Raw genomic sequence first — 22,870 nt, 5'->3', positions numbered from 1 at the left:
ACCCTAAACATATTATAAAAACTATTGAATAGCTTTTATACATTATAACAACTACTCAATAGCTTCTATAAGTTATAACAAAAACAGATAACTGCTAGATCAAAAGATATTTTCAAGAGAGAGAAAAACATTGAAAGAGCTACCGGTAGCTTACAAATGATAAACGCCTATTTGATTTTTGCCCACTCTTCTCAGTAAACTACGCATTAGGAATTAAAGAAAACAAATAAAATTACATATAAAATTGATCTCTACTTTGTAAGAGATGAGAAAATAACGTTTACAGCAATTTTTAGTCAATTAGAGTACTCTGCTCATTTAAAATTTGTGCTTTCGCACGCCTCATAAATAACTTCATGTTCCAAGTTCCTGCTTCGGTGGGAAACAAAGAGTAACCAAGAGTCAAGCACCATTACAAACAATTGCATTACATCGAACATTAAAAAAAATAGCAACAATAATGAGAATAAAGGTTTACTCCAACAATCCATCATTATAATTTCAATTAATCCTCGCCTTTGTTCATAAGAGCGAATGGTATAAAGGGAAGGAGGCCCAGAAGAGTTGATGTAATAAAAATAATTACATTGATTCTAATATTACTAGCAGTATGATCCAACTATCTGGAACTGACAATATAAGTCTTATTTTGTCTTTAAATCCTTTGCAAGATTACATCACTAATGATATTCAAATCTTCTATTATGTAGAAATATCACATAAGATAGTTGGCATAAGATACAGAGAGTTCATAAAGTGCACTTGACATCCATCCATCTACCACCTGCACATTATCTTGAAGTTTCAAATGGATATAAAACACAACTCGATACAGATGTTACTAGAGCAATGGTGTATTTCTGCTGGACATGAAAGCAAATTTAGTGTAGATCTAGTAATTAATCCTTTTAGCAGGTAAGAAACCATAGAGAGAGAAAACTAACAATGACTAGAAATGAGAGCACCTTCTCCTGCGTCCAATGTAACATTAGCATCCATTGAATCACCCATCTTTGCCACCTATAACCCCAAAGCAAATCATATCAATGATCGGCTAAAATTAGTCTCAGAAAGAGCAATAATTCCAACATATTGGGGAAATCAGGCTGATGCAGCATTATATCACCGTAATTAGTCCTTTGTAATATCCATTTTTCCCTATAAACATGAAATCAACTCAATATAGAATTTTCACAATAGTATCTGCCTAACAAGGTGACCGTTAGTTTCACTCATGGAGATCAGGAAGAAAAGAAGAAGGTATGTCCTTGACGTTAAATTTTTAACAAAGAAAATTATAATTCTGTTTTACAACAAAATTACAGAAAGACAAGCAAAAGTTGGAAAAGAGAAAAACAAAACAAAAAATGTAGTTTTGTTCTGTCCTAGGGCAAAAATCTAGCCTTCATGCAAATTAGTCTAATTCTATGGCTGAAGATACAACTGAAGCTAGACTCTATATTATATACAGTGATCCCTTTCATAAACTAATTCTGCAATTGCTCTGATAATATTTTTAGAAATGACAAGTGATATCTCTCAACCAATCACGGTAAAATTGGATGGAGCTAAATTTCTCTGATGGTCTTATCTCATGCATATTTATCTCAAGCATTACCTGAGATGTCAAAGCACCCACGACCCTCCCAAAATTTGGTGAATAGAAAATAACCAACAAAAAGATCTTGACTTGGACAGCAAATACAATTTCTCCATCAATTGGCATGCAACTTGGCAAATTCAACACCGCCAAAGAAGTCCAAAATTTATTCTGTATAGGGTATCATGAAATAATTTTACTTTAAAATAAAGTTCAAATGAACACAAGGCATCTGCAACAACAATCAAGATAGTTTGTTCTGAGTTCCACTATCACATGGTTATCATCTGGGACAGCTAGCCCTAATGGAACCTAAATGAACTGTGTTAATGCTTAGCTTACGTAGTGGAACCTAAATGGACTGTCAATGCTTAGCTATCTATGTGAATCCAGAAGATTCTCGACTTGTACAGTTTCTATTGGACCTACAGGAAAAGTTTGAATTTGTCTAGGCTTTGAGATTCTTGTAGCACCATTAGAAACTATATGAGGCCAAATTGTTCTAGATACTTGTAGCACAACTCAATAATGATAGTCCAGTTAGATTTTATTAGGACAATTTGGTGCCAAATGAAGTCATTAGAGAGTGGAATTCGAAACAAGCTATTTCGGTTGTAGCTACAGATGCCTTACATCTATTTCAAGTTTATATTTTAAAACGGAATTGGTCTAACAATACTTGATTCGAAAGAAGTCTCACACTTCTTTCACGACATTGAATTTGCCAAGTTGCATGTTAATTGATGAAAAAAACCCTATATTTGTTATCTATGTGAGGATCTTATCCTTATTTATTTCCTATTTATCAATTTCTCAAAAAGTCCAATGCATAGTTATTTAAGGCGTGAGACACCCAAAAGCACAAAGGTGTCATGAGGCTATAAATTTTTACAATGCAAATATATAGAAAATTTCTGTGAAAATATTTCACAAACAAAATTATAGTCCATAATATATTAAACAATAATGTAAATATAAAATTCATTAATAAATGAATACGTTATACGCATAATTTCAATTAAAGAAAAAATAAACTTTAAATATCTAAATTATTAAAATCTTCATCATCTTCCTCAATCATATCATTATCATCATCGCCGAATGTTTTAGATTTGTATCCAACTGAATCTATAGTAGGAGTTTTATTGAAATTATATATATATATATATATATATATATTAAATTAATAGGATAATTTTATTAAAGTTTAATTAAGCCTATTTAAATTATCCCTATTATAATTAAGAGTTGATTCAAATTATTAATTTAACTTTTATTTAATTAAAAGCTAATTTATTTCTTGTTACGCGCCACCCGCAACCACAGGGTTCACGCGACATGGCCGCAGAGCTCGCGTGACGCATCTGCCACAGTCTGTTGCAGCCACAAGGCTCGCACGACATTCCGCCACAGCCACAGGGCTCGCACGATGCCTCCACAGTAGTCCACAAGGGTTGGGCTTTAAAAAAATTCGCTTCAATAAGGCAAGAAAAATCAAGCCTTAGACGTAACTGTCACCTCTCAAAGGTGCACACTTAAGGGTGTTTCTTTCAAGCTGTGCGTCCTGGGTCACTACCTAAGCGCAAATAGCGCACCTGGCCTCATCTTGCGCTTAGGCGCAATCAAGCGCGATGGCACAAGTGAGATGATACTACTTCGAATGATAAGATAAGAAGATGGGCCAAGGGATTATTGGATCTAAGCTAAATCAAATATGTTTTGTCATTGTCAGCAAGATCCAAGGTTGACAAAAGATTTCAGTGATATGATAACGTTGTCGGTTGGTTGTCGGAGTTCACAGCGATGAAAATGTAGAAATGCATCAATGAAGGTTGCAACTTCTGCAAGCGGAGGCGCAGCGACAGAGGCCCTATTCGACTCTAAAGGAGGGAAGATGTTCAGAAGGAGGAAGATGGAAGGAGGATCGATATCATATAAACACACGGACTGGAGAAAGTAATTGATTAACAAATGGAAACTTGTGTCTTGCATGATTTGCATGATCCAGAAACCAGGTGTGGTTTATTTGTATGAATACTAGCAAAAACATAGAATACCATCTTCCAATTCATGTGTTTACACAAAGAGTTACCCCTGGAGAACTGGCAGCACGCTCTCATGCTAAGAGGCAGACGAGACGTGAGGCATGGAGCCGAATCCAGCGCCTGCAATGGAAGAAGAAGCTGGACGCACCCCAATTCTCCCGATAACCTGCCAAGTAATAAATCAGTAACCCAGAGAACCACCATAATAGTTTCACGTCACCGACTTTTACCGGGAATGAATAGAGGAGATCCGGCGGCGTGGGAGGCGGGCAGCCACCGGCAGACCAAGACACGAACGGAGACTCCTCGTCGTCGGCAAGGAAGAGGCTCGGAAGGTGGCGGCGATCGACTTAGAGATCGAACCACGGAGTGCCATCTGAAGGAGGCGAGGGTTTTGGGCTTTTGCCTACTGTGTTTGGTAATGGATATGGAGCCGACGAGAGGGTCCGATGTTAATCAGCAAACGTGAATCCGATCCGGCAATGATAACTATGGATCAAGCTCCAATACCCATCGAACCTAAATATAAAAATTGATGAAGTCAAACAATATCCTCTTGCATCGTGACCAAGTGTAATTTTTTGATTTATCTAAAGTACTCACAGATGATCGTGAGATCGACCGTATGAAACCGCTAAAGTGACAAATTTCATCTTTTTTTAAGAAGAATTAAAAATTAAATTATTTAATTTGACCTGATTAAAGAGCCTAAAGTACTCGCCGTTAGAATTGAATATTCAATTAAATTAAAATGGAATCAAACTAAATTAATTAAAACTTATTTGAACTAAAATTTTTTAAATTAATTGAATAGATGAAACTGATAAAATATCGATTAATTAAATTAAAAATTAAAAAATTTTAATTATTATAAAAAATTTATTAATTAATTAAAGATTTATAAATTTATTTAAAAATTTAATATTTTTTATTTTAATTAATTCAGTCTATTTGATTTAATCAGAATTTTAAAATCCAAATCGAATAGAATTAATCAAATTTTTTAGATAAAAAAAATCAAAATTTTGAAATAATAATTTAATTTATTCCATTTAACCGAATAAAAAATTTTAAAATCGAAATCAAACCGAATTAATTAATATTTTAAATAAAAAATTAAAATTCAAAAATAATAATTTAATTTATTTGATTTAAGTGAATAAAATATTTTAAAATCAAATTCAAAATGAATTAATTAATTTTTTTTAATAAAAAATTAAAATTCTGAAATAACAATTGAGTTTATTCGATTTAATCGAATAAAAAATTTTAAAATCAAAATCAAACTAAATTAATTAAATTTTAAAATAAAAAATTAAAATTTTAAAATAACCTAATGAAATTTAAAAGATTTGTCAAATTTAATGAAATTCGCGGGGAAGCTCTAATTTAGTTAAATTCATTTTATTTAAATTAGTTTTGTTGATTAAACTATATTATAATAATTTTAAATATAAATTTTACACGTTATAGCATTTTCAAACAAAATCATTATAAATACGTTAGAATAAAATTATAATAAAATATTATTTTAATATATTTTCATGATAATAATAATAAAGGACAATTTTTAATTTTTTTCTTAAACAAATACATTTATATTTGTAATAAAAGTTAGCTAATTGTGTGATAATTTTTTTAAAAAATTAGTTGTTAAAAATTTATGATATACTTTGAAAGATTTAAGTTTTATAATATTAAATCAAAATTATCTATATTTATAATTTTTTTCCTATTCAAGCTTGAGTTGTAGAAGTTGAGAAACATGATTATTGATTATACAAAGAACACCCATCATCTATCATTTTATGAATCTTTTACATTTTCATTTTGGTTCGTATATTTTCACCTTCTTGAATTCAAATAAAAAACTTAATTTTATTTTTTTAAATTTATTCATTATTCATTTTAAATCTGGAAAATTTTTGATAATCCGATTTTGAAACTTTTACTTTTAGAAGTAAAAAATAATTCCTTTCCACTGTTCTAATATTTTTTTTAATTCTTTATATATGGGTAAAAAAAAAAGAATTCGGACAGAACCAAAAAGAAATTCAGTTTCAATTCCCTAAATTGTTAAAAAAACTAAAATTTTCTTATTTTACCCTCTTTTTTTTTTCATTGGATTTCAGATTGTAAAATCCTCATACTATTGGGAGTATTAAAATAATAATATACATCCAACATTTTTAACTATTATTAATGAAAGCAATATAAAAAAGAAAAATAAAAATAAATAATATTAAAAAATCTTTATAATTTCTCACACTACAATTTAAAATATAAAAAAATTCAAAAATATTTTATTATATTTTTATTTTTATTTTAAAATATTAATTTTTAAATTAATTAATCTATTTAAATATCTTATTTTTACATCTTCACTCCTCACATAAACAAGTAATACTAATCTTTTTTTTTCTCTTAAAAAAGAGAAATTTATTTAAAACATATTCATTATCTATTTTAAAATCTTCTATATCTTTTATACCTAATACTAATAAAATTTTATAATTTTTCACTGTGTGTATTATCTTTTTTAAATAATAAAAATATTTTTACATTATTTTTTAAAAAAATAAAAATATTTTTATAACTTTTTCTCCCTACTCTCATATCTCATGTTTAGTTAATAAACATATAAAAATAATACACTAAATGAAAATATAATATAAAAATACAATATAACACACTGTATTATATAAATACGAGATCTATAGTGTGTATCATTACTCACATACAAAAATATCCCTTCCAAATAAGGAAAACTGCTCTTCCCCTCTCTTTCTCGCCCTCCATTCAACCTCTCTCACACATAGCTTAACATAACACCCTCCCTTCAAACTCTCTCACCCATCCAAATAGAGCGTAACATAACAAAAAAGAATGCCGTTTCATCGCTGAGGGAACGTAGAAGGCCAGCAAATTCAGTAGCCGTCCCGATCGAGGTTGGCACGCACCAGCGATGCACACCATCATGAGTAAGCGTAGAACGCAGCTAGCGGCGCCGGGTCGCCTGGATGTTGCAGGGAAGTTGGACGATAGCCGCGTGCTGCTAATGCGGCCTAAGGCAGATGAACCCGAGCTACTGCTGTTCAGCTGAGAAAGCAGAGAGAACGGCGGCGTAGCCATCTTGATGGTTGGATAAGAGGCGGAGAGCTGGACGGAGGCGGCATCAGTTTGAGCTGCTGAGTACAAGTACTATTCCCAAATAGTTCATAGTGCTTATCACAATTACAAATCAATCATTCCAGTTTTGTAAAAAATTAATGCATTATTAAGACGAAAACCCTAACTTTATAATCTTTATTATAAATGTATTAGGACTGCAAGGTTAGCACATTAATAATATTAAAAAAAAAAGCATGTGACAGTGGACCTGAGATAGAAAGTGTTCATATAAATCACTCCTCTATTTTACTCCTCTATGTCACCCAAAAGATATTATTAAAACTTCATTAATAACATGGCTGAATGGAAGAGTACAATGAAACATTAATAACATCACTGAGTGACGTGAAAGAATGATCCACATGAACACGCATTTCGTATGGCAATGAGATAGACCCACTGTTACATGTATTGTTTTTATTTTTTTAATATTATTAACGGGCTAATAGTTGCAAATGGAGCGTTACAGCTGCTCTTACTTACAACTTGTCGATAGATCAGTAATAATTAGAATCACGACTAATGAACACTGGGCTAAATCTCAAAAAAGGCTTTTTTTTCCTCGTAGAGATCCAGTTTAGGAAAAAAACATTTTTAAATCCTTTCCAGACTGATTTTAAATAGCTCTACACAATTTTTTGGATAAATCGACTGGTTCTAAAGGATTCCAGTCAATAAAAAATTGTAGAAATCGAATCCCCATTCTCACTACAAATGCAAGCAATAAATTTTACGAAATATTTGGAAATGTAAGCAGGGATTTAGTAACAGGAAGCTCAAAGAAAAGAACTACCTGTGTCGCAAGACCTGTTTTCTACATCTCTGCCACACTTACGAGATGCTAAGCCATCAAATTGACTGAGCATTAGATACCTGATGGCATTTAAAATCTATAGCAACTTGCTATGAAAATCCAAAACAAATGAGAAAAGGGAAAAGGAACAATTTTGTGGGATCTCAGAAAAAATGATCGTAAAAATCAGGAACGAAGCCACCAAGATAGCATAGCGATCTCTGTATAAAATAAATGAAAATTTAGGAAAAAATGCGAAAGGGAGATCAGATGGTAGTGCATGTTTCGTATTGATTCATCATCTGGCTTGCAGAGAAAAACTATGGATTTGAAATCATCAATTCTCCCATCGGATCCAAATCAACAAAAGGAAGAAACAAGTGAGAAACATCAAAAGAGCTTTATTTCTTGAAAAAAAAAATACACAGACGAGAGATTTGAGCAAGGAATCAGACATAAACGTCAATCACCATTTTCCGATCGGAATAACGAACGGAAAGTAAGACTGGGGCGACATTTACCATATCATCACGCTCCCACCAATGGATCTCTCCGCAGCACAAGATGAACGCGACACCAAAAACGAAGAGAAATAAAACTCGAAGCGGCGAGAAAAGCTTGGATTCGATCGACGATGGCGAATTGGTCGAGGCGATGGAAGAAGTGGTATTTAAAGAGGTGGATTAGGGTTTCCGGCTCACAACTCCATGGCCGATCCAGTTTTACCGGGTCCGCCGCGAACCGCCCGGATAGACCGAGTTAGTAATCTTTGGTCAATCTTGCGTGACATAATATACGTATTTTAAACAAAAAAAATTACACATTTTTTGCATTTTTAGAAAAACAAAAAACATCGGGAAAATTTCGATCTCTCTCCCAAACAGCCATGGACACAGCAGATGTCCTGCACGCTTAACCACAGAGCTGATAATCCACCAGATTTACTTTTTCATAAATAATTATAAGGAATAAATTTTATCTTTTATTAAAATATTAGAGATCTAATGGTGATCAAAATACTCACTCTGAAGCAAGATACTTGCAAGATCCATAACCCTTCATGAAGAATAGTTTCTCCTCTCTCGACATCTTATGAGTCAAAGTTATGACAGTCTCCTAACTTATCAAGATCCGATGGCTTGTAAAGCAAAGCACATCAACGGGAGTTGACATTGTTAGCGCGAGCCCTTCCGACGATCAAATCAGCATCGGACTAAAAAAATGAGACACACTGTGATAAATGTGAGAAAGAAAAAAAAGTGTGTATGAGTGTATGATTGAGAAGAGTTGTCTCCACTTATGCAAGAAAAAAAACATTTCTTAATTTATATTCCTTGGTTGTTATATAATCGACAAAAAAGAATCCCCACATAATATGTCACATGTCCATCTATTGTCTCTCTATGAGGTGGTTAGAGCACAAAAATCGGGCATTTTCAACACCAATTTGACAACACTAAAAATTTTTTCAACTCCAACCAATACACATCATTTCCTACACTAAAAAAAATATTTCTTAGAATATTCTATTTTTCCATTTTATAATTTATTATTCAACATACATATTAATTTCAACATACATATTAATTTGATAAATATTTTTATTGTGATCATAATTATTATTAAAATTAATATTTTAAATATTACATGGTTTGATTAAATCTCCATGTAGAATGTCATGTACCCGCCAACTATCAAGAATAATTGATGAAGGGTACCATTTGATGGTCTTAGGACAACAATTTGACTGGATCTCCCTGTACAACAATCCGTTGATAAAATCTAATAAAATCTTCATGTAGGATGACATGTGTCGTCAATTGTCCATCTAAGGGGCAGTTAGTGCACCGAGGGACAACAATGCTAATAAAATCTCCATATAAGATGACACGTGCCCGTCGATTATTCATTTGAGACATTGTTAATGCATTGAGGGACGACAATCGTTGAAAGAATCCCACGTGTCTGCCAACTATTCTTTTGAGGGGCAGTTAGGGCACAAAAGGATGACACCCATTGGTTGAGAAAGAGAAAAAGAGAGTGTGTGTATGAGTATATGATTGAGAAGAGTTGTCTTGATGTGCAAGGAAAAAAATCATTTCTTAACTATCATTATTGGTCGTTATATAATTGATAAAAAAAATCCCATATAGGATGTTACATGCCTACCACTTGTCTCTTTGAGATATGATTAGGCCACAAAATAAGGGGCAATCATTGAACTGTCTCTGATTGACATGGTATGATTGAATCTCCATATTAAATGTCATGTACCCATCAATTATCTAAAGGACGATTAGGACACCAAAGGACAATAATTGCTGAGAAAATCTCCACATAAGATGATACATGTCCATCTGAGAGATAATTAGTGCATCAAGAGACGATAATTGTTGAAAGAATCTCTACATGCATGTCAGCTATCCTTTTGAGTGGCGGTTAGGACATCAAGGAGCGACACCCATTGACATGTACCTCAGAGAATTTTCACGTAAGATGGTCCATATCGGTCGCATGCACTAATCATTTCGTTAAGATTAAATCATCGTATATCTGTAGAACAAGTTAATCAAAATTCAGCCAAAGGACATCCAACACTAAAATAAACTTATTTTTAGTGATGAGCCGTTCTGTTGGTAGTACAGGCGCTGACTGTTGCAACTTTGGCGAAGGGAGCGTGTCAGCCGAGGCTTGATCAAAACTAAGTTGGACCAAGCAGTTCCTGCCACGTGAGCCCGCATTTATCGACATTTGAGAATCATATTTCTCAGCCATGCGTTCGTTCATCTGGAATTATAATGCAACTTTATCTTATAAATGGTCAAAATGTCAACACGAATTATTTATAATTAATGAATATGGCCAAAAAGTTTCTTTAATTCGAATCAAGCCCTGTTTGATAATGAATGGAATCCTCTTCTCCCGACCAGTTATACTCGATTCTCCTCCATGAATTGCTTCAGAGGCAGATCAAGACGAGGGCATCCCCGATCCGCTCCATCACCAGCGATCACAGGTAACACAACAATTCCTGATCGTATAATTCGCCGGGCGTGGATCTCTTCTGATCTCGCAGCAGGTTCCGGCGAGGAGGAAGAGGAGGAGGAGGAGCAAGAAGGTGAAGGGATCAATAGGATCAATGGGCAGAGTCGCCGTCGGCGTCGGAGTACGGATCGCAGCCCCCTCTCCGATCGTGGTCCCGCGGCGACGTCTGCAGCGGCATCCGCCGCCGTCTCACCCGCTTCTGCCACCATCAACCTCAGCAGAAAGTATATGGACGCTGTCAACACGAACTCCTACAAGGAGATATGGAATACGATTCACCGCCATCATTCGGAGGAGGGGGAGTCGAGTCGCTCGGCCGGAACGCCGTCGTCGGACGGCTTGATTGCGCGCGTCCTTCAGCCGGATCGGGCCTCCATCGAGGAAGCCCTTCGCGGCGCGCCGCCCAATCACCTGACCCGCCTCGTTTCTGACTACTTCGACAGCAGCGAGAGTACCTCCCAATTCTGCCTGTCGCTCCGCCGCGTCGTCGATCGCGCTCGCTCAATGTATGCGCCAATTGGAGAGCTGATCGATCTCCTCCCCTCCGCCGATGGCCATCACGCTTGCCTGACCCACCACCAGTGCGATTGGGCCTTCGATAGGCTCCTTGAATTCGATCGGTGTGGTAACCCCTTCCCGATTCCTTCTTCTGGCGAGGAATCCAGCTTCCACGGAATGCGCGGCTGCTTCTCGAACCTCAAGCAGCAGCTGGACCTCCGTCTTTTCAAGGCCCGACGGAAGCGCCGGCTGGCGTACCGCGCCACCCGAGGGATCGGCACCTGCTTGATCTTATTTACAGTTGGCCTCGCCATCGCTGGGGCGGTTTTGGCCAGTCACGCGATAGTCGTGATCATGGCCGGGCCATCTGTCCTTATCGGCGGATGCCTTCCTACAAGGGATCTGCGGGGAGGATCGAGGCGGCGGCTGCGTGATTACATGGCCCAGCTCGACGCTGCCTCGCGTGGGGCGTACGTGCTTAACAACGACCTAGAGACGATCGAGCGACTGGTGGCGAGATTACACGCGAACGTGGAGAGTGACCGGGAGCTGGTGCAGCTGGGTTTGGATAGCGGGAGGGGCCAGCAACATCAAATCGAGGAGGTACTGCGTCAATTCCGCAGAAATCATCCCAGCTTCCTCAACCAGCTCGAGGACCTCGAAGAACACATTTGCTGCTTCTTAACCTCTATTAACAGTTCCAGATCGCTTCTCCTCAGGCAAATTCAACATCAGCCACCGACTCCTTGAAGTACCCCTTAAATTATGGGCAACATTTTTTTTTCACCGGATATCAGGTGTGCTCATTTCCACCTCCTTTCTATTAGAGCAGCGATATGGAGTCAATTCTTTATTAAACACTGATAGATTTGTTCAACCTCTGAAGAATGGTGGTTTGTGCTACCATTGGAGAGGACAGTAAATATCTTCCTGAAAGATAGTGTTATAACAATGCTATATTCCTACAAATAAATGAACGAATATGCCTCTTGGTTGTACTAATGCTTGTTGATCCTCATTGCAATCATCTGGAATTTGTTTTATTAAATTGAATTCAAAAATAGGTTCAAACAATGTCACAATCTTGCTGCTGATCCAGTCGTACCATCTTTGATGAATGGGTTTGAAAAATTATCTTATATTTGCTACTTTACTTATTTGCAAATATTTTCTGATGTTTGCTTTTATTATCAGGAGTCTTCTGAGTCCAACTTTTTGAGGGTTAGGAATTAGGATTTAGGAAATTGTTGGTTGTTTTCTTGTTCAGAGATGAAATGTTTATCTTGTAGGAGTTTCCTTTCTCTTTGTACATATAGTTATTTCTTTTCCTTTAGAAAAATGAAAAAGGCTTTGCCAGTCGAAGTTTTCTACCGTTTCTCATATGCATGACATGTAGGCTGCTGAAGGTTTGACTCCACAAACTATAAGCCTTTCAATATAAACCCTGCTTGTATAATTTATGATAATATGATATTCATCTAAAGACTGTTGACTGTATTAAAAAAGACAACATTTCTTAAGATTAAATGAAACTCAGACTAGGAATCTACATGATTGGACTCAACTTTGAACTGTACAAGTTATTAAAACCATGTGTAATGACTAGGAAGCTTAATTGTTGGCTAGAGTATCTGATTTTACACATTGATGCTATTTCATGGTTGTTCTGATATCTAGAATAAAGCATACTTGCTACTAAAGGCACTTCCTCTATTCTGTGTTGGTTTCTCATTGTTAAAATCTGGTTTTCTCCTTTATGTTTGAAACTACTTCCAAGTTATGTCATCATAAATTGATTTGTCTGTGGATTCTATTTTTGGTTCTTTATAGTAGACACAATTAAAAATTGGTTTTTTATACCTTAGTTTTCCTATCATTTTTTTTTTGTAAGGGAAGTGTTGTTATGTGTCAAAAAGTTCTCATTTCATTCAAGGCTCTCATATAAGCACTTTCTGTGTCCGGATTCATCACACTATTTTTATGATGCAATTGAGGCTGCACATGAGATTGTTTTTAAATAGGACTTGCATATTTAATCTGCAATTTATTATTGATGATTTAGTAGAATTGATATTTATATAATTTTTTTTTCAAAATGACTGGAATTTGGATCTTTACAATTAGTGTGAGTTTAAATGTCCCATAGGATCCAAGTTAGGATCCTCCTCGAGATTGATACACATGGAACACCAATCACCACACAACTCTCAAACACCACCACATATGATAGCACATAGATATACACTTAAACGTGATTACTTGGATGGAAGATACAAGGGAAAAGAGAGAAAGTGACAAAAAAATGTACATAAATGATGGAGCTCTTTATGTAATTTTGTGAAGATTTCTCTCCTTTCCCTCAATTTTCTACCCAAGTTCAAACCCTTAGGGATGATTTTCCATTGGCTGGGTATTGTAATTTTCCCACTAATTGAACCTGACCCAATTAAAATTAGAACAAAATTTACATTCTCAACTCCACTCATTTAGTAAGATGAGTACTCAAATTCTCACATGAAATGAGCCATTGGGGTCATTGAAATAGTCCCCAAATAATTGAATACTCAAGATACCTAAACATGTATTCTTTTGCCATCCCTATTCTCGTTGTTGATGTATAAGTAGCTAAACAAGGCAAGATGTTGGCGGTTTGGGTGATAGTTGCAACAGGGAGGTGACCCTTGGATGTTGACTCTACCCTCTTGTGTGTCATAAGCATTAACTTGTTTTTATTCACTTTTGATGCATGTTAGCTATTGGTTCTGAGGAAGAGAGTTTATGGTTTCTTAGTTTTATCTTTTGATTTTTGACGTTGTCCTGGTTATCTTGTGAATATGATTTTTAATCTGGTATTACACACTGTGATTTTTCAGTGATCATTTCGTTAAAAGGCTTCTATTTCCAACAAACATTTTAGTTCTATGTTGCTTTGGTGATTATGAGAGCAAACTGTTAAGGCTGTGCCCTCAAAGTCTAGATTCCAAGGGACTCCTTTTCATGGATAGACCCAAACAAGCATCCTTATTGTGGGAAATCCAATTGCTACTATTCTGATAGTTTGTAGCTTTCTATACTTTTGGTTTACTCTGGTTAGTAAATATATTCCTACTTGACACCTCAAATAACAACCTATTGGCATATCTAGATTGAAAATTCGCGCCCCGGGGCCATGGTGCCGCGGTAGGACATTCAGGTTGTCACTTAGGCACCCGCGGTTCGATCCCCAACTATGGCGTATTTGTAGGAATTTTTCTCCAAATGGGGATCGCAATCAAAGGATGCTGGACATCCTCCAAATGGGGATCGCAATCAAAGGATGCTAGGCATCTGGATTGGCCGCTGCGTGTGCTTCTCGATTCTCGATTTACCTTGGTGGCCGGTGGGAAACTTCCGTGGGACCGGACCGGTCACCCCAAGGATTGAGTTAATGCGACTAACTGGGATTATCATTTTTTAGATTGAAGATTCGCACAATATTATAAAATCATCAAAAAGACCTAGAGTTTGATATATTCTTCCTCGTGATAAAAAAGCAAACATGCCATGGTGTAGTAATTAAGTAATGTATTGTATTCTTTTCAGTCTTATTTTGATGTTTTAATTCTACTTTTTTTTGGTTGAATAAATTGAATAACCTAATATGATATCTGGTAAATATTGTTTCTTTCCTTGTTTAATGATACATCAAAACTCAGATAGTGATTTTCTCTTTTTGTTGTGCCGTTACTCCCTTGACCTTTTCTCAGTATCTGATGCTTCTGGCTGTGTTGCTCTCTGGCCACTATCAAATTTTAGTTACTACCTGAAGGTAGTGCAATCATATGGCTTGGTATCAGTATGGAAACATCTTTGGTGACACATTTTTTTGGTGGAACAACCAAACAGTAGAATCAGTCGAACGATAAATGTTATATGAAAAGTTACATTGTGTTAATTTTCATACATATAAATTTTTATAGGGCTTACTTCATGAGGATTTAAAACTCTGATGCTTGACAAATCTGACAATTGCCATAGCCCTTAAGGATTTTTCCAGGTTTATGGCCAACACTGCCTCCTCTGTGTTGCAGTCAAGTTCTTAAATATCAGGTATCTCTTTGTTTGCTAGTCATTTGAGTTAAGAAGAATGTCTGAAGATCCATCCATTGAGGTTTGGGGAGTGCAACTCAAGTAAGTTGCTAGCAAAACTTAATAATTCTTTTTACAACGTGTTTTTGTTTTTTTTCCTTCCATTTTTAATTATGGACGTGTAACTTTGAAGATTATTGCTGAAGAACTGGGATTTTATGCCGTAACTTTTTATTAAGTGAAATTGAGGGAGTGATATCAATCTGTGATAGCAATTAAGATATTTCTACGTGTGCAAAATAGCATTTAAGATAATTAATTAAAGATGCTCTTACAAAGTCAGATCAGGTTCAGCGGCTTAATTCATTTCCCTTATCAAATTTAATTGGAATACGATAAAATTTATCTCTGCTTAACTTGTTTACGAATATCCTATATTCAATTGCTTCCATTTATCCCTTGCTTCCCCTTAGAGAGTGGTAGGCGAGCACAAGAACACTTCAGAAATATCTTTGATTACAAAGCATTATCATCAGTCTTTAGATACGTTTGGTAAATGATCAAACACATGGCTGAAGCACAAACACAGCTATAATTCATGGGGTGTAGGCTTTAACATACGGCTACACAAGTGTCTTTGAGATAGTTACAGATGATGATGTGCAACTAAATAAAATACATACTGTAAAACTCTCTTTTATATCGATATAAATAATCCCCCCAAAGGGGTTAAATAAAACCAACCAACAGAATGTCTGAAGAGCCCCCTTCACCGCGTGTGTATCGACCGGAGGCATGCCCTTATTGTGAAGAATCAATGTACAGAGTGACCGAAACGAAGCTCGAACAAGATGAACCATCTCTTGCCATTCATCAGATTACTGATTCTGAAGAAGAGCTAAACTTGCAGCTGCATGCTGTTCTTGCACAAACAAGCAGCCTTGCTGATTCTATAGCTAGAGAACAAAGGGAGGAACACTAGCACACTATCTTCCAATCGGAAAGGAAACCTGTGATACAATGCTGACAAGAGAGCTGTATTCCAAGAACATTCAGAGAGGGACTCTCCTACTCAGTTGCAGTCTAATCCACATTCCTCCAAAAGAGGGCCATCTGATTTTGGCAAGAATGGATCGATTCGCACCCAGAGCAATGAGAAGATCGATGCAAGGAGAATGGACCAGACAATAACAATTGTTGGAGTCCTGTTTTGGCGCCCAACGAGACCTTTGAGGAAAGGATAGAGGTGCACGATCACCCAGAAGGAGAAAAAGAGTTTCCCGAACAAAGGCCCCCAGGATTCATATCCATTGTTTATCGCGTTAGAGACACCAGCTACGACACCAATGAAGTTCACAATGAGCAATGTTGTGGGAGGGATGAGCAATGTGGTCCACTTGAACGTGTATAACTCGGAGAACTCTTCATCATCACCAGCCTTTGAAGTCACAGTGAAGTTGGTGTCTATACCAGCAAGAACCTTTAGAAGTCCCTGAAACACAGCAAACAGATGTGCGGAAACACCTCCAATAACCCAAAACTGCTCATTTCTCCACCAGTCATCAATGGCAACACCGCTCCATCTCATTTCAAGGATGCTTGTTGCAAAGATACAAATGAAAAGTGACAAGAACCAAAGACTTGCTACATTAGAGAGCTGCAATTTAGAACACACATGTATAAGTCACGGTAAATAACAACAACCTACTAAATAGAGTCGGCTATATGGATCTATATTAAGCTTAAGGGGTGGTCCGCTATATCGTTGCCAAGCCTCAGTAAACAAATAAAGAATCACATGTAAATAGGAAAAAGGAGCGGAAAGTAAAGGCAAGCCTACCTCCGGGGTGATAAATTTTCCAGTGAGCAAGCAAACAGCAGGCAAGGTACAATATGCCAGAAGAGGAATTGATGTCCAGGGGTAGATGGTAGCATTGATGTATGACATCCTTTCCAACCATTTAAGCCCACCTCCATATCCATACCATAGAGGGCAGTGCTTGCTCAAGAAAATTTCGACAGAACCAAGAGCCCACCTAAGAACTTGGTGAAGACGGTCAGAAAGATTAAGAGGTGCAGAACCTTTGAATGCAGTTCTTGACGGAACACAATAGATAGACCTCCACCCATGGCAATGCATCTTGAAACCAGTCAATATATCTTCAGTAACAGAACCATAGATCCACCCAATCTGCAGCAAGAAAAAAGCATAAAAAATTATGAAAGTGTCCTGACTGTAAACTAGAAAAATTTTAAAGATGAGATGAAGCACCTCTTTTCCCCAGTCTGTCTTGTCTTCATAGCCACAGCTAATAACATGAATAGCTTCCTTTAACAAAGAAGATGGAGTAGCACCTTTCAGTGTTCCACCGTTCTCTAGGAGAGTAGATGCAACAAAAACAGGAGACTGCCCAAATTTCTTTTCCAACTTCTGCTCAACTGTCATATTTTGTTTTTGAATCTCATTGCCTGTGAATACACAAAAGATTACTAAATGAAACTTCATAATAGGACCATATATATTCTGATATATTCTCACACAGCTTATAATCATGATATTCGCTTAATCATTGTTGCCCAATGTTTAAAGAATTAAACAAGACGACAACATAACAATATATATTAAGGACGACACTTGAATAATTGCCCTGTATCTATTCAGTTGTATGATGCGACCTACTCATTGTAAGTTTTCTACTAAAAGATATTCAAGGAGAATAATGAAAAGTAGAAAATGAGTAAATAGATGACTAGATATGTTCTTCAAGAACTGCATTATCTCCTATATGGTTACCAGAACTAGCAGATACCATAAAATATACTAAAAGATTGTAAAATGCAAAAGTACAATATGAAGTATTTAAAACAAATTTGATGGGATAGGCATACTTCTAACACCTTCTTCGATGCCTTCAAGTGCCGGTCCTGCAATCTCAATACTTTTAGAACCAGACCTTTTCTTTTCCTGCTTACTTTTTGCTGCCTTCTTCCTGCTACCAGTGCAGCAGCAACAACAGAAGCACCATTTAGGCCAGCAATTGCAAGTCCTATTTGGAGGCTTCTTTTTCTTCGGAGCATCAGTTCCATATAATGCTTGTCTTCTGAAAGCACATCCAGTGCCAACATAAATAGGTCCTTGAATCCCATCCAAACCTTTCATATTGATCTGCATCATTTCTTTGTTTTAGTTCTCAAACCATGCAAATGCATAATCTTTTAGTTAAACATGTACGATGAGTACTCAACCGTGAGACTGAAGATATGTAACAGATATCACATGTTAACACTTACATCAAAAAACACAATGTTCCGATTAGCGTATCGATCATGTCGATCAATACCATCGAATCTCTGAGGAAATTGCACATAGCACACTCTCTTTCCCACAAGTGGATCCATCATAAAACACATTGCTTCTCGTATTGCCTTGCTGTTGTTGAAGTAATGATCACAATCGACATTCAGCAGATAAGGTGCATTTGTAAGTACAGCAGAGACTCGGACCTGCCAAATGCAATCAGGAAAGTGAGCAAACCTGCAGCTATTTTGGCATTCAGGAAGATACTCAGAAAGAACAATTGCTCACCAAAGCATTCATGGCTCCAGCCTTTTTATGATGATTGAAACCAGGTCTCTTTTCTCTTGAGACGTAAACCAAGCGCGGAAGTTCATTCCCATCAACATCATGCCCACCACTTTGCCCCAAGAAGACCTAAAAGATAACAGATGTCAGCAAAATAAGGGAAATTGAATTGGAAAAACAACGCATACTTCCAGCCATAAAGAAATGAAGAAAGAAAACACAAGATTTACCTGGATCATGCCTGGATGATCACGGACATTATTTCCAGGCCATAGTGTTCCATCCTGCATTGTCCACCCTTCTTCAGGTACCTTTTGTGCTTTTGCGACGAGGCCATTTATTCGTACCTTAAATTCCTCATATTCTCTCTGAAAGCAGAAGCAACTTAAGCAACACAAATTTTTTACATACTTCACCACTGATAGAGATAGTATTGCTATTCTGTACCTTCATCGCTCTTCTTTCCTTTACAAAGGATGGATGAACCTTATCCTTCAGATAATCTATCTTTTGCTGAAAATACCACTCGGGTGCACGCGGCTCTATATTGAATTTCTTGCAAAATGGAACCCATTTCTTTGCAAACTCAGATGTTTCAGACAACGCTTCAAATGTCAGCATAGCAGCACCATCATCTGAGACATAGCAGGATACTTTTTCCACTGGGTAGTCTACAGCAAGGATTGAGAGAACAGTGTTTGCAGTGATTAAAGGGGGTTCCTTCATTGGATCAACTGTGCTCACAAATATGTCCATTGGAGCCAATTGAGAAGGTTGCCCTTCTTTTTCATACCTAAGAACATGAATGAACAATTAGGAAGACATTGACTAAGTGAACAATAAGATTTCACGGTGACAGCATCAATTACCTCAATGACAACCTATCAAGATAAGTTTCCCTCTCTATTGGTAGCCACTTGGGAAACTGATCGAGAATCCAAGACAGGGCAAACCAGATTTCGCAGATGACTGATATGAGCCACAATGGATATGCATCTTTCACAGGGTTGGTAACCCGATAATGGAAGAAAAACCCAGCAACTACAAGTCGAATTAAGATGATCATTCTGTATGGGTTTATTTTGCTAGAAGGGATTGGTAGCTTTCTTGACAACGGTTGTCTAGCTTCATCCATTCTGCAGAGATAAGTTGAAAGTCAAACTAAATTTCAGAATAAACACACATGAAAATGGAAAAGTGGATCAAACAATTATCGGAAGTTATTATAATGCGATTCTCAAAAGTTTTAGAAATTTAACTAGTGTTGGAGCTTACAATGGTAAATCAGATTGATCATCATTATTATCCCAGCCTTTGTTACCGTCATTGCTCCTGGCCATCTGAAATTTCTCTTGCTTTTGCTTCCAGCTCTCCATCCGCTCCTTCCATGCCACACTCCCATATCCATAAGCAGCAAGATCCTTTGAAGGGTCCATGGATCTAGGTTGCACTGTGAAGAAAGTGTTTTGTTATCAATCAAAAATTATACAAGAAGATCTAATAAGCCAGATATCATGCTAGTTCAGTTTAGATAAGGTGTAGATCCCAGAAGTAATGCAAATACCTGGAACATTGTGATCGGGAAAGGGAAGAGGATGAATCCTTTTCCCTCCACCACCCATGAAAGAAGGAACAAGAGCATGCTGCTCTGGAGGAATGTCATCCACCTGTAGAATCAAAGTAGGAATTCATTAACCAGAACTGAATTGCACTACTGAGTCCAAAATAAATGAACAGTATTGTGCAATTCGATGATACCATCTCTCCATTGGTGAGAAGAGGGACTTGGGGCATAGGATGAACCACATGAGGGTTGTTTATGTCACCATGTCGGCCATAGCTCATGCGGCCGTGCAGCATGGCCTCCGCCAAGTATTGTGAGTCATGATCATCTCCCCAGTCAAACTCATGTTCGAGATCATCAACATCATCCTCTTCCTCGTCACCAGGCACACGCGGGCACCCTGCAAGTACAAATGCTATGAATCCAACAATCTGATGCAAGTAAGATTGAACTGAAAAGATAGCGAGGACAACAAGGGATTTAGGAGGGGTAAAACCATTGCAGAATCTATTACAAGAACGATCATTACCACATGATCTACTGTATTACAATATCTAGTGAAAGGAAATTTTTCATGAGTTTGATTGATATAATGCTAAATTAAGCGAGAAAATTTCAGGTAGATCTGGTAAAATGGAAGCAGGGAGGTGAATCAGGGCTTCCTCACTTAGTTTTCTCTCTGTTATTTACCTTTGAGCCGCTTGAACCTTGTTTTGCACTGAGGGCAGACTTGGTTTCCCTCCCGGCGTTCGTACTCATAGCAAGTCCTGCAAATGGGGAACGCGCACTCGTTGCAGGCGACGAAGAGATCACCATCGACGGTGAGGCCGACGTCGTCGCCGCAGATCTGGCAGACCTGCCCACTCAGCTGTTGCAGCGGCCTTGGCTGCAATCCAAAAACATCGAATAAAAAAAAAATCAGATCTTCACGCAAGAAACCGAGAAATTAATCAACAAGGAGAAGACGCAGAAATTACCCCCGATTCCCCATCACGGCGGATGACGACGAGCTCGTTGCGGTTGTGAGAGCCAGCGACCAGTCCCGCGCTCGCCTCCATGCTTCAACTCTCGGAATAGAAGCAAAAAAGGAAGGCAGCAACTCGATTCAAATCAAGGCGACTGCGACATCATTGGAGTACCATGGTCGAATCCCTCCGCTCCTTCTCCCTCTTTGAGCTCTCAGACCACTCTTCTCTCTCACACTCAAATCTCTTTGTCTTCCGCTAAAGCAATGTGATGCCAGCGAGACACCTACCGACTCAACTCCTCCGCCCTTCTCCCAATCCCACCACCACTTATTATTCCTTGCTTCTTACTTGCGCTCCGCCAACCGGATCAGTAAAAATCCAGAAAGAGGGCGATGACTTTGGAGTTGAAAAGGGCGAAGCGGAGTAAAAAGGATCGATCAACTGCGGAAGAACGACCGACCGACCGACCGACAGTGCTGCTGCGAAGGCGACGTCTGAGCTGCCTTGCGATCCAAAACAACGAAGGCGACTCGATCGATCGGCGACACCCAACACCACCAGCAACAGATGGATCGATCCGATCGGGCAGGTCCCCGGATCGCCCGGCGAGTGCGGAATGCGTTCTTGTGTGGAAGCATCTGTTAATTGTGTAATTAAAACAAGGTTTAATCGATGCTATAAAAAGTAACTTTTTTATTTGCAACGGTAGATTTGTTTGGAGGCGCCCGCCGACAGGGCAAGAACACGACGCTTACGTCAGCAGCTCACGGATTGAACTAGTGGAGTTGAAGAAACCGCCGTTGGAAAAAGAGTTGGGTTTGATTAATTTTTTTTATTCATTTAGCATTAAAACAAAAATTTAAACGTGTTTTTTTTAGTTTGAAAAAAAGTAAAAAATTATATTAAAAAATAATATTTTACTGAACTGCACTATACGTACTCTATTTTTATAATAGTCTAATCCCATATTATATTTTTAAAATAGCCTTCCTCTTACAATATACATTTGTAAGTCAATTTCATTCTAAATTAATTGATGGACAAAAATGTCTGTTTTAAATTAAAATTAATATATTTTTTTTAAAAAATTAATATATTTATTAATTGAGAATGATAAATTTTTAAATTTATAAACGATGGATAAAATTATCACAAATTTATTATAAGCCACTTTAATATATTTATTAATTGAGAATGATAAATTTTTAAATTTATATAAGTTGATAAAATTATCACAAATTTATTATAAGACTTAGGACCATGATATTCATTAATAACATTACTAATGGATTTTTAAGACTCTCTTTGTTCGAAAAATATCAAATTTTTAAATTTTTAAATAATATAGATTCATAAGTTAATTCGTCCAAAATTGATTAATGGAAAATTAAAATTAATATATTCTTGTGATGCAGTGAAAATCTATTACTTTTATATGGCATACAGGATAAAGTCATAAAGTCGATTTATCTTTAAAATTAGAAAATTATTTTAGAATATTTCTTAAACGCACTCTTTCATCCGAAGAATAAAAA

General features: G+C 36.9%; 2 protein-coding genes and 3 non-coding genes across 6 annotated transcripts; 1 reads left to right on the top strand and 4 right to left on the bottom strand.

Annotated features, from left to right (window-relative positions):
• Nucleotides 1-7,561: 7,561 nt before the first annotated feature.
• Nucleotides 7,562-7,701, bottom strand: LOC141836788 (small nucleolar RNA F1/F2/snoR5a). The gene has a single exon (XR_012602504.1). It is a non-coding gene; the product is annotated as a small nucleolar RNA F1/F2/snoR5a (small nucleolar RNA).
• Nucleotides 7,702-7,869: 168 nt separating this feature from the next.
• On the bottom strand, nt 7,870-7,957 carry LOC141836779 (small nucleolar RNA Z195/SNORD33/SNORD32 family). The gene has a single exon (XR_012602496.1). It is a non-coding gene; the product is annotated as a small nucleolar RNA Z195/SNORD33/SNORD32 family (small nucleolar RNA).
• Nucleotides 7,958-8,055: 98 nt separating this feature from the next.
• Nucleotides 8,056-8,145, bottom strand: LOC141836790 (small nucleolar RNA U31b). Its single transcript, XR_012602506.1, has one exon. It is a non-coding gene; the product is annotated as a small nucleolar RNA U31b (small nucleolar RNA).
• A 2,399-nt stretch (nt 8,146-10,544) lies between these two features.
• LOC141836431 (UPF0496 protein At3g19330-like) lies at nt 10,545-12,237 on the top strand. Its single transcript, XM_074723917.1, has 2 exons — nt 10,545-10,625; nt 10,689-12,237. The coding sequence occupies exons 1-2, from the start codon at nt 10,559-10,561 to the stop codon at nt 11,900-11,902; spliced, it is 1,281 nt and encodes a 426-aa protein (XP_074580018.1). The 5' UTR covers nt 10,545-10,558; the 3' UTR covers nt 11,903-12,237.
• A 3,556-nt stretch (nt 12,238-15,793) lies between these two features.
• LOC141836430 (putative cellulose synthase A catalytic subunit 5 [UDP-forming]) lies at nt 15,794-21,641 on the bottom strand. Of its 2 annotated transcripts, none has more exons than XM_074723916.1 (14): nt 21,345-21,641; nt 21,058-21,253; nt 20,562-20,767; nt 20,368-20,470; nt 20,079-20,253; nt 19,673-19,939; nt 19,251-19,596; nt 19,034-19,171; nt 18,807-18,932; nt 18,512-18,724; nt 18,119-18,386; nt 17,493-17,689; nt 17,061-17,411; nt 15,794-16,877 (listed from the first exon to the last, which is right to left on the bottom strand). In XM_074723916.1, the coding sequence occupies exons 1-14, from the start codon at nt 21,423-21,425 to the stop codon at nt 16,293-16,295; spliced, it is 3,252 nt and encodes a 1,083-aa protein (XP_074580017.1). In that variant the 5' UTR covers nt 21,426-21,641; the 3' UTR covers nt 15,794-16,292. The 2 variants fall into 2 exon arrangements, with proteins under 2 accessions (XP_074580017.1, XP_074580016.1); XM_074723915.1 differs by having other exon boundaries at nt 18,110-18,386; nt 21,345-21,639.
• Between the last annotated feature and the right edge of the window lie 1,229 nt (nt 21,642-22,870).

The sequence above is a fragment of the Curcuma longa genome, chromosome 10 (assembly GCF_044706935.1).
Source record: "Curcuma longa cultivar G26 ecotype Majalengka, Jawa Barat chromosome 10, ITB_CL_G26_1.1, whole genome shotgun sequence".
Taxonomy (NCBI): domain Eukaryota; kingdom Viridiplantae; phylum Streptophyta; class Magnoliopsida; order Zingiberales; family Zingiberaceae; genus Curcuma; species Curcuma longa.
Note: the sequence above shows the minus strand (reverse complement) of the source record. Positions and strands in the feature narration are given on the sequence as shown.

Coding starts and splice junctions, on each gene's coding strand:
- LOC141836431 (XM_074723917.1), top strand. CDS start 10,559: ATGAATTGCTTCAGAGGCAGATCAAGACGAGGGCATCCCCGATCCGCT. Junction 10,626..10,688: donor TCCATCACCAGCGATCACAG/GTAACACAACAA, acceptor ATCTCGCAGCAG/GTTCCGGCGAGGAGGAAGAG.
- LOC141836430 (XM_074723915.1), bottom strand. CDS start 21,425: ATGGAGGCGAGCGCGGGACTGGTCGCTGGCTCTCACAACCGCAACGAG. Junction 20,471..20,561: donor TTCTCACCAATGGAGAGATG/GTATCATCGAAT, acceptor TTGATTCTACAG/GTGGATGACATTCCTCCAGA. Junction 19,172..19,250: donor AGGAAAGAAGAGCGATGAAG/GTACAGAATAGC, acceptor TTCTGCTTTCAG/AGAGAATATGAGGAATTTAA.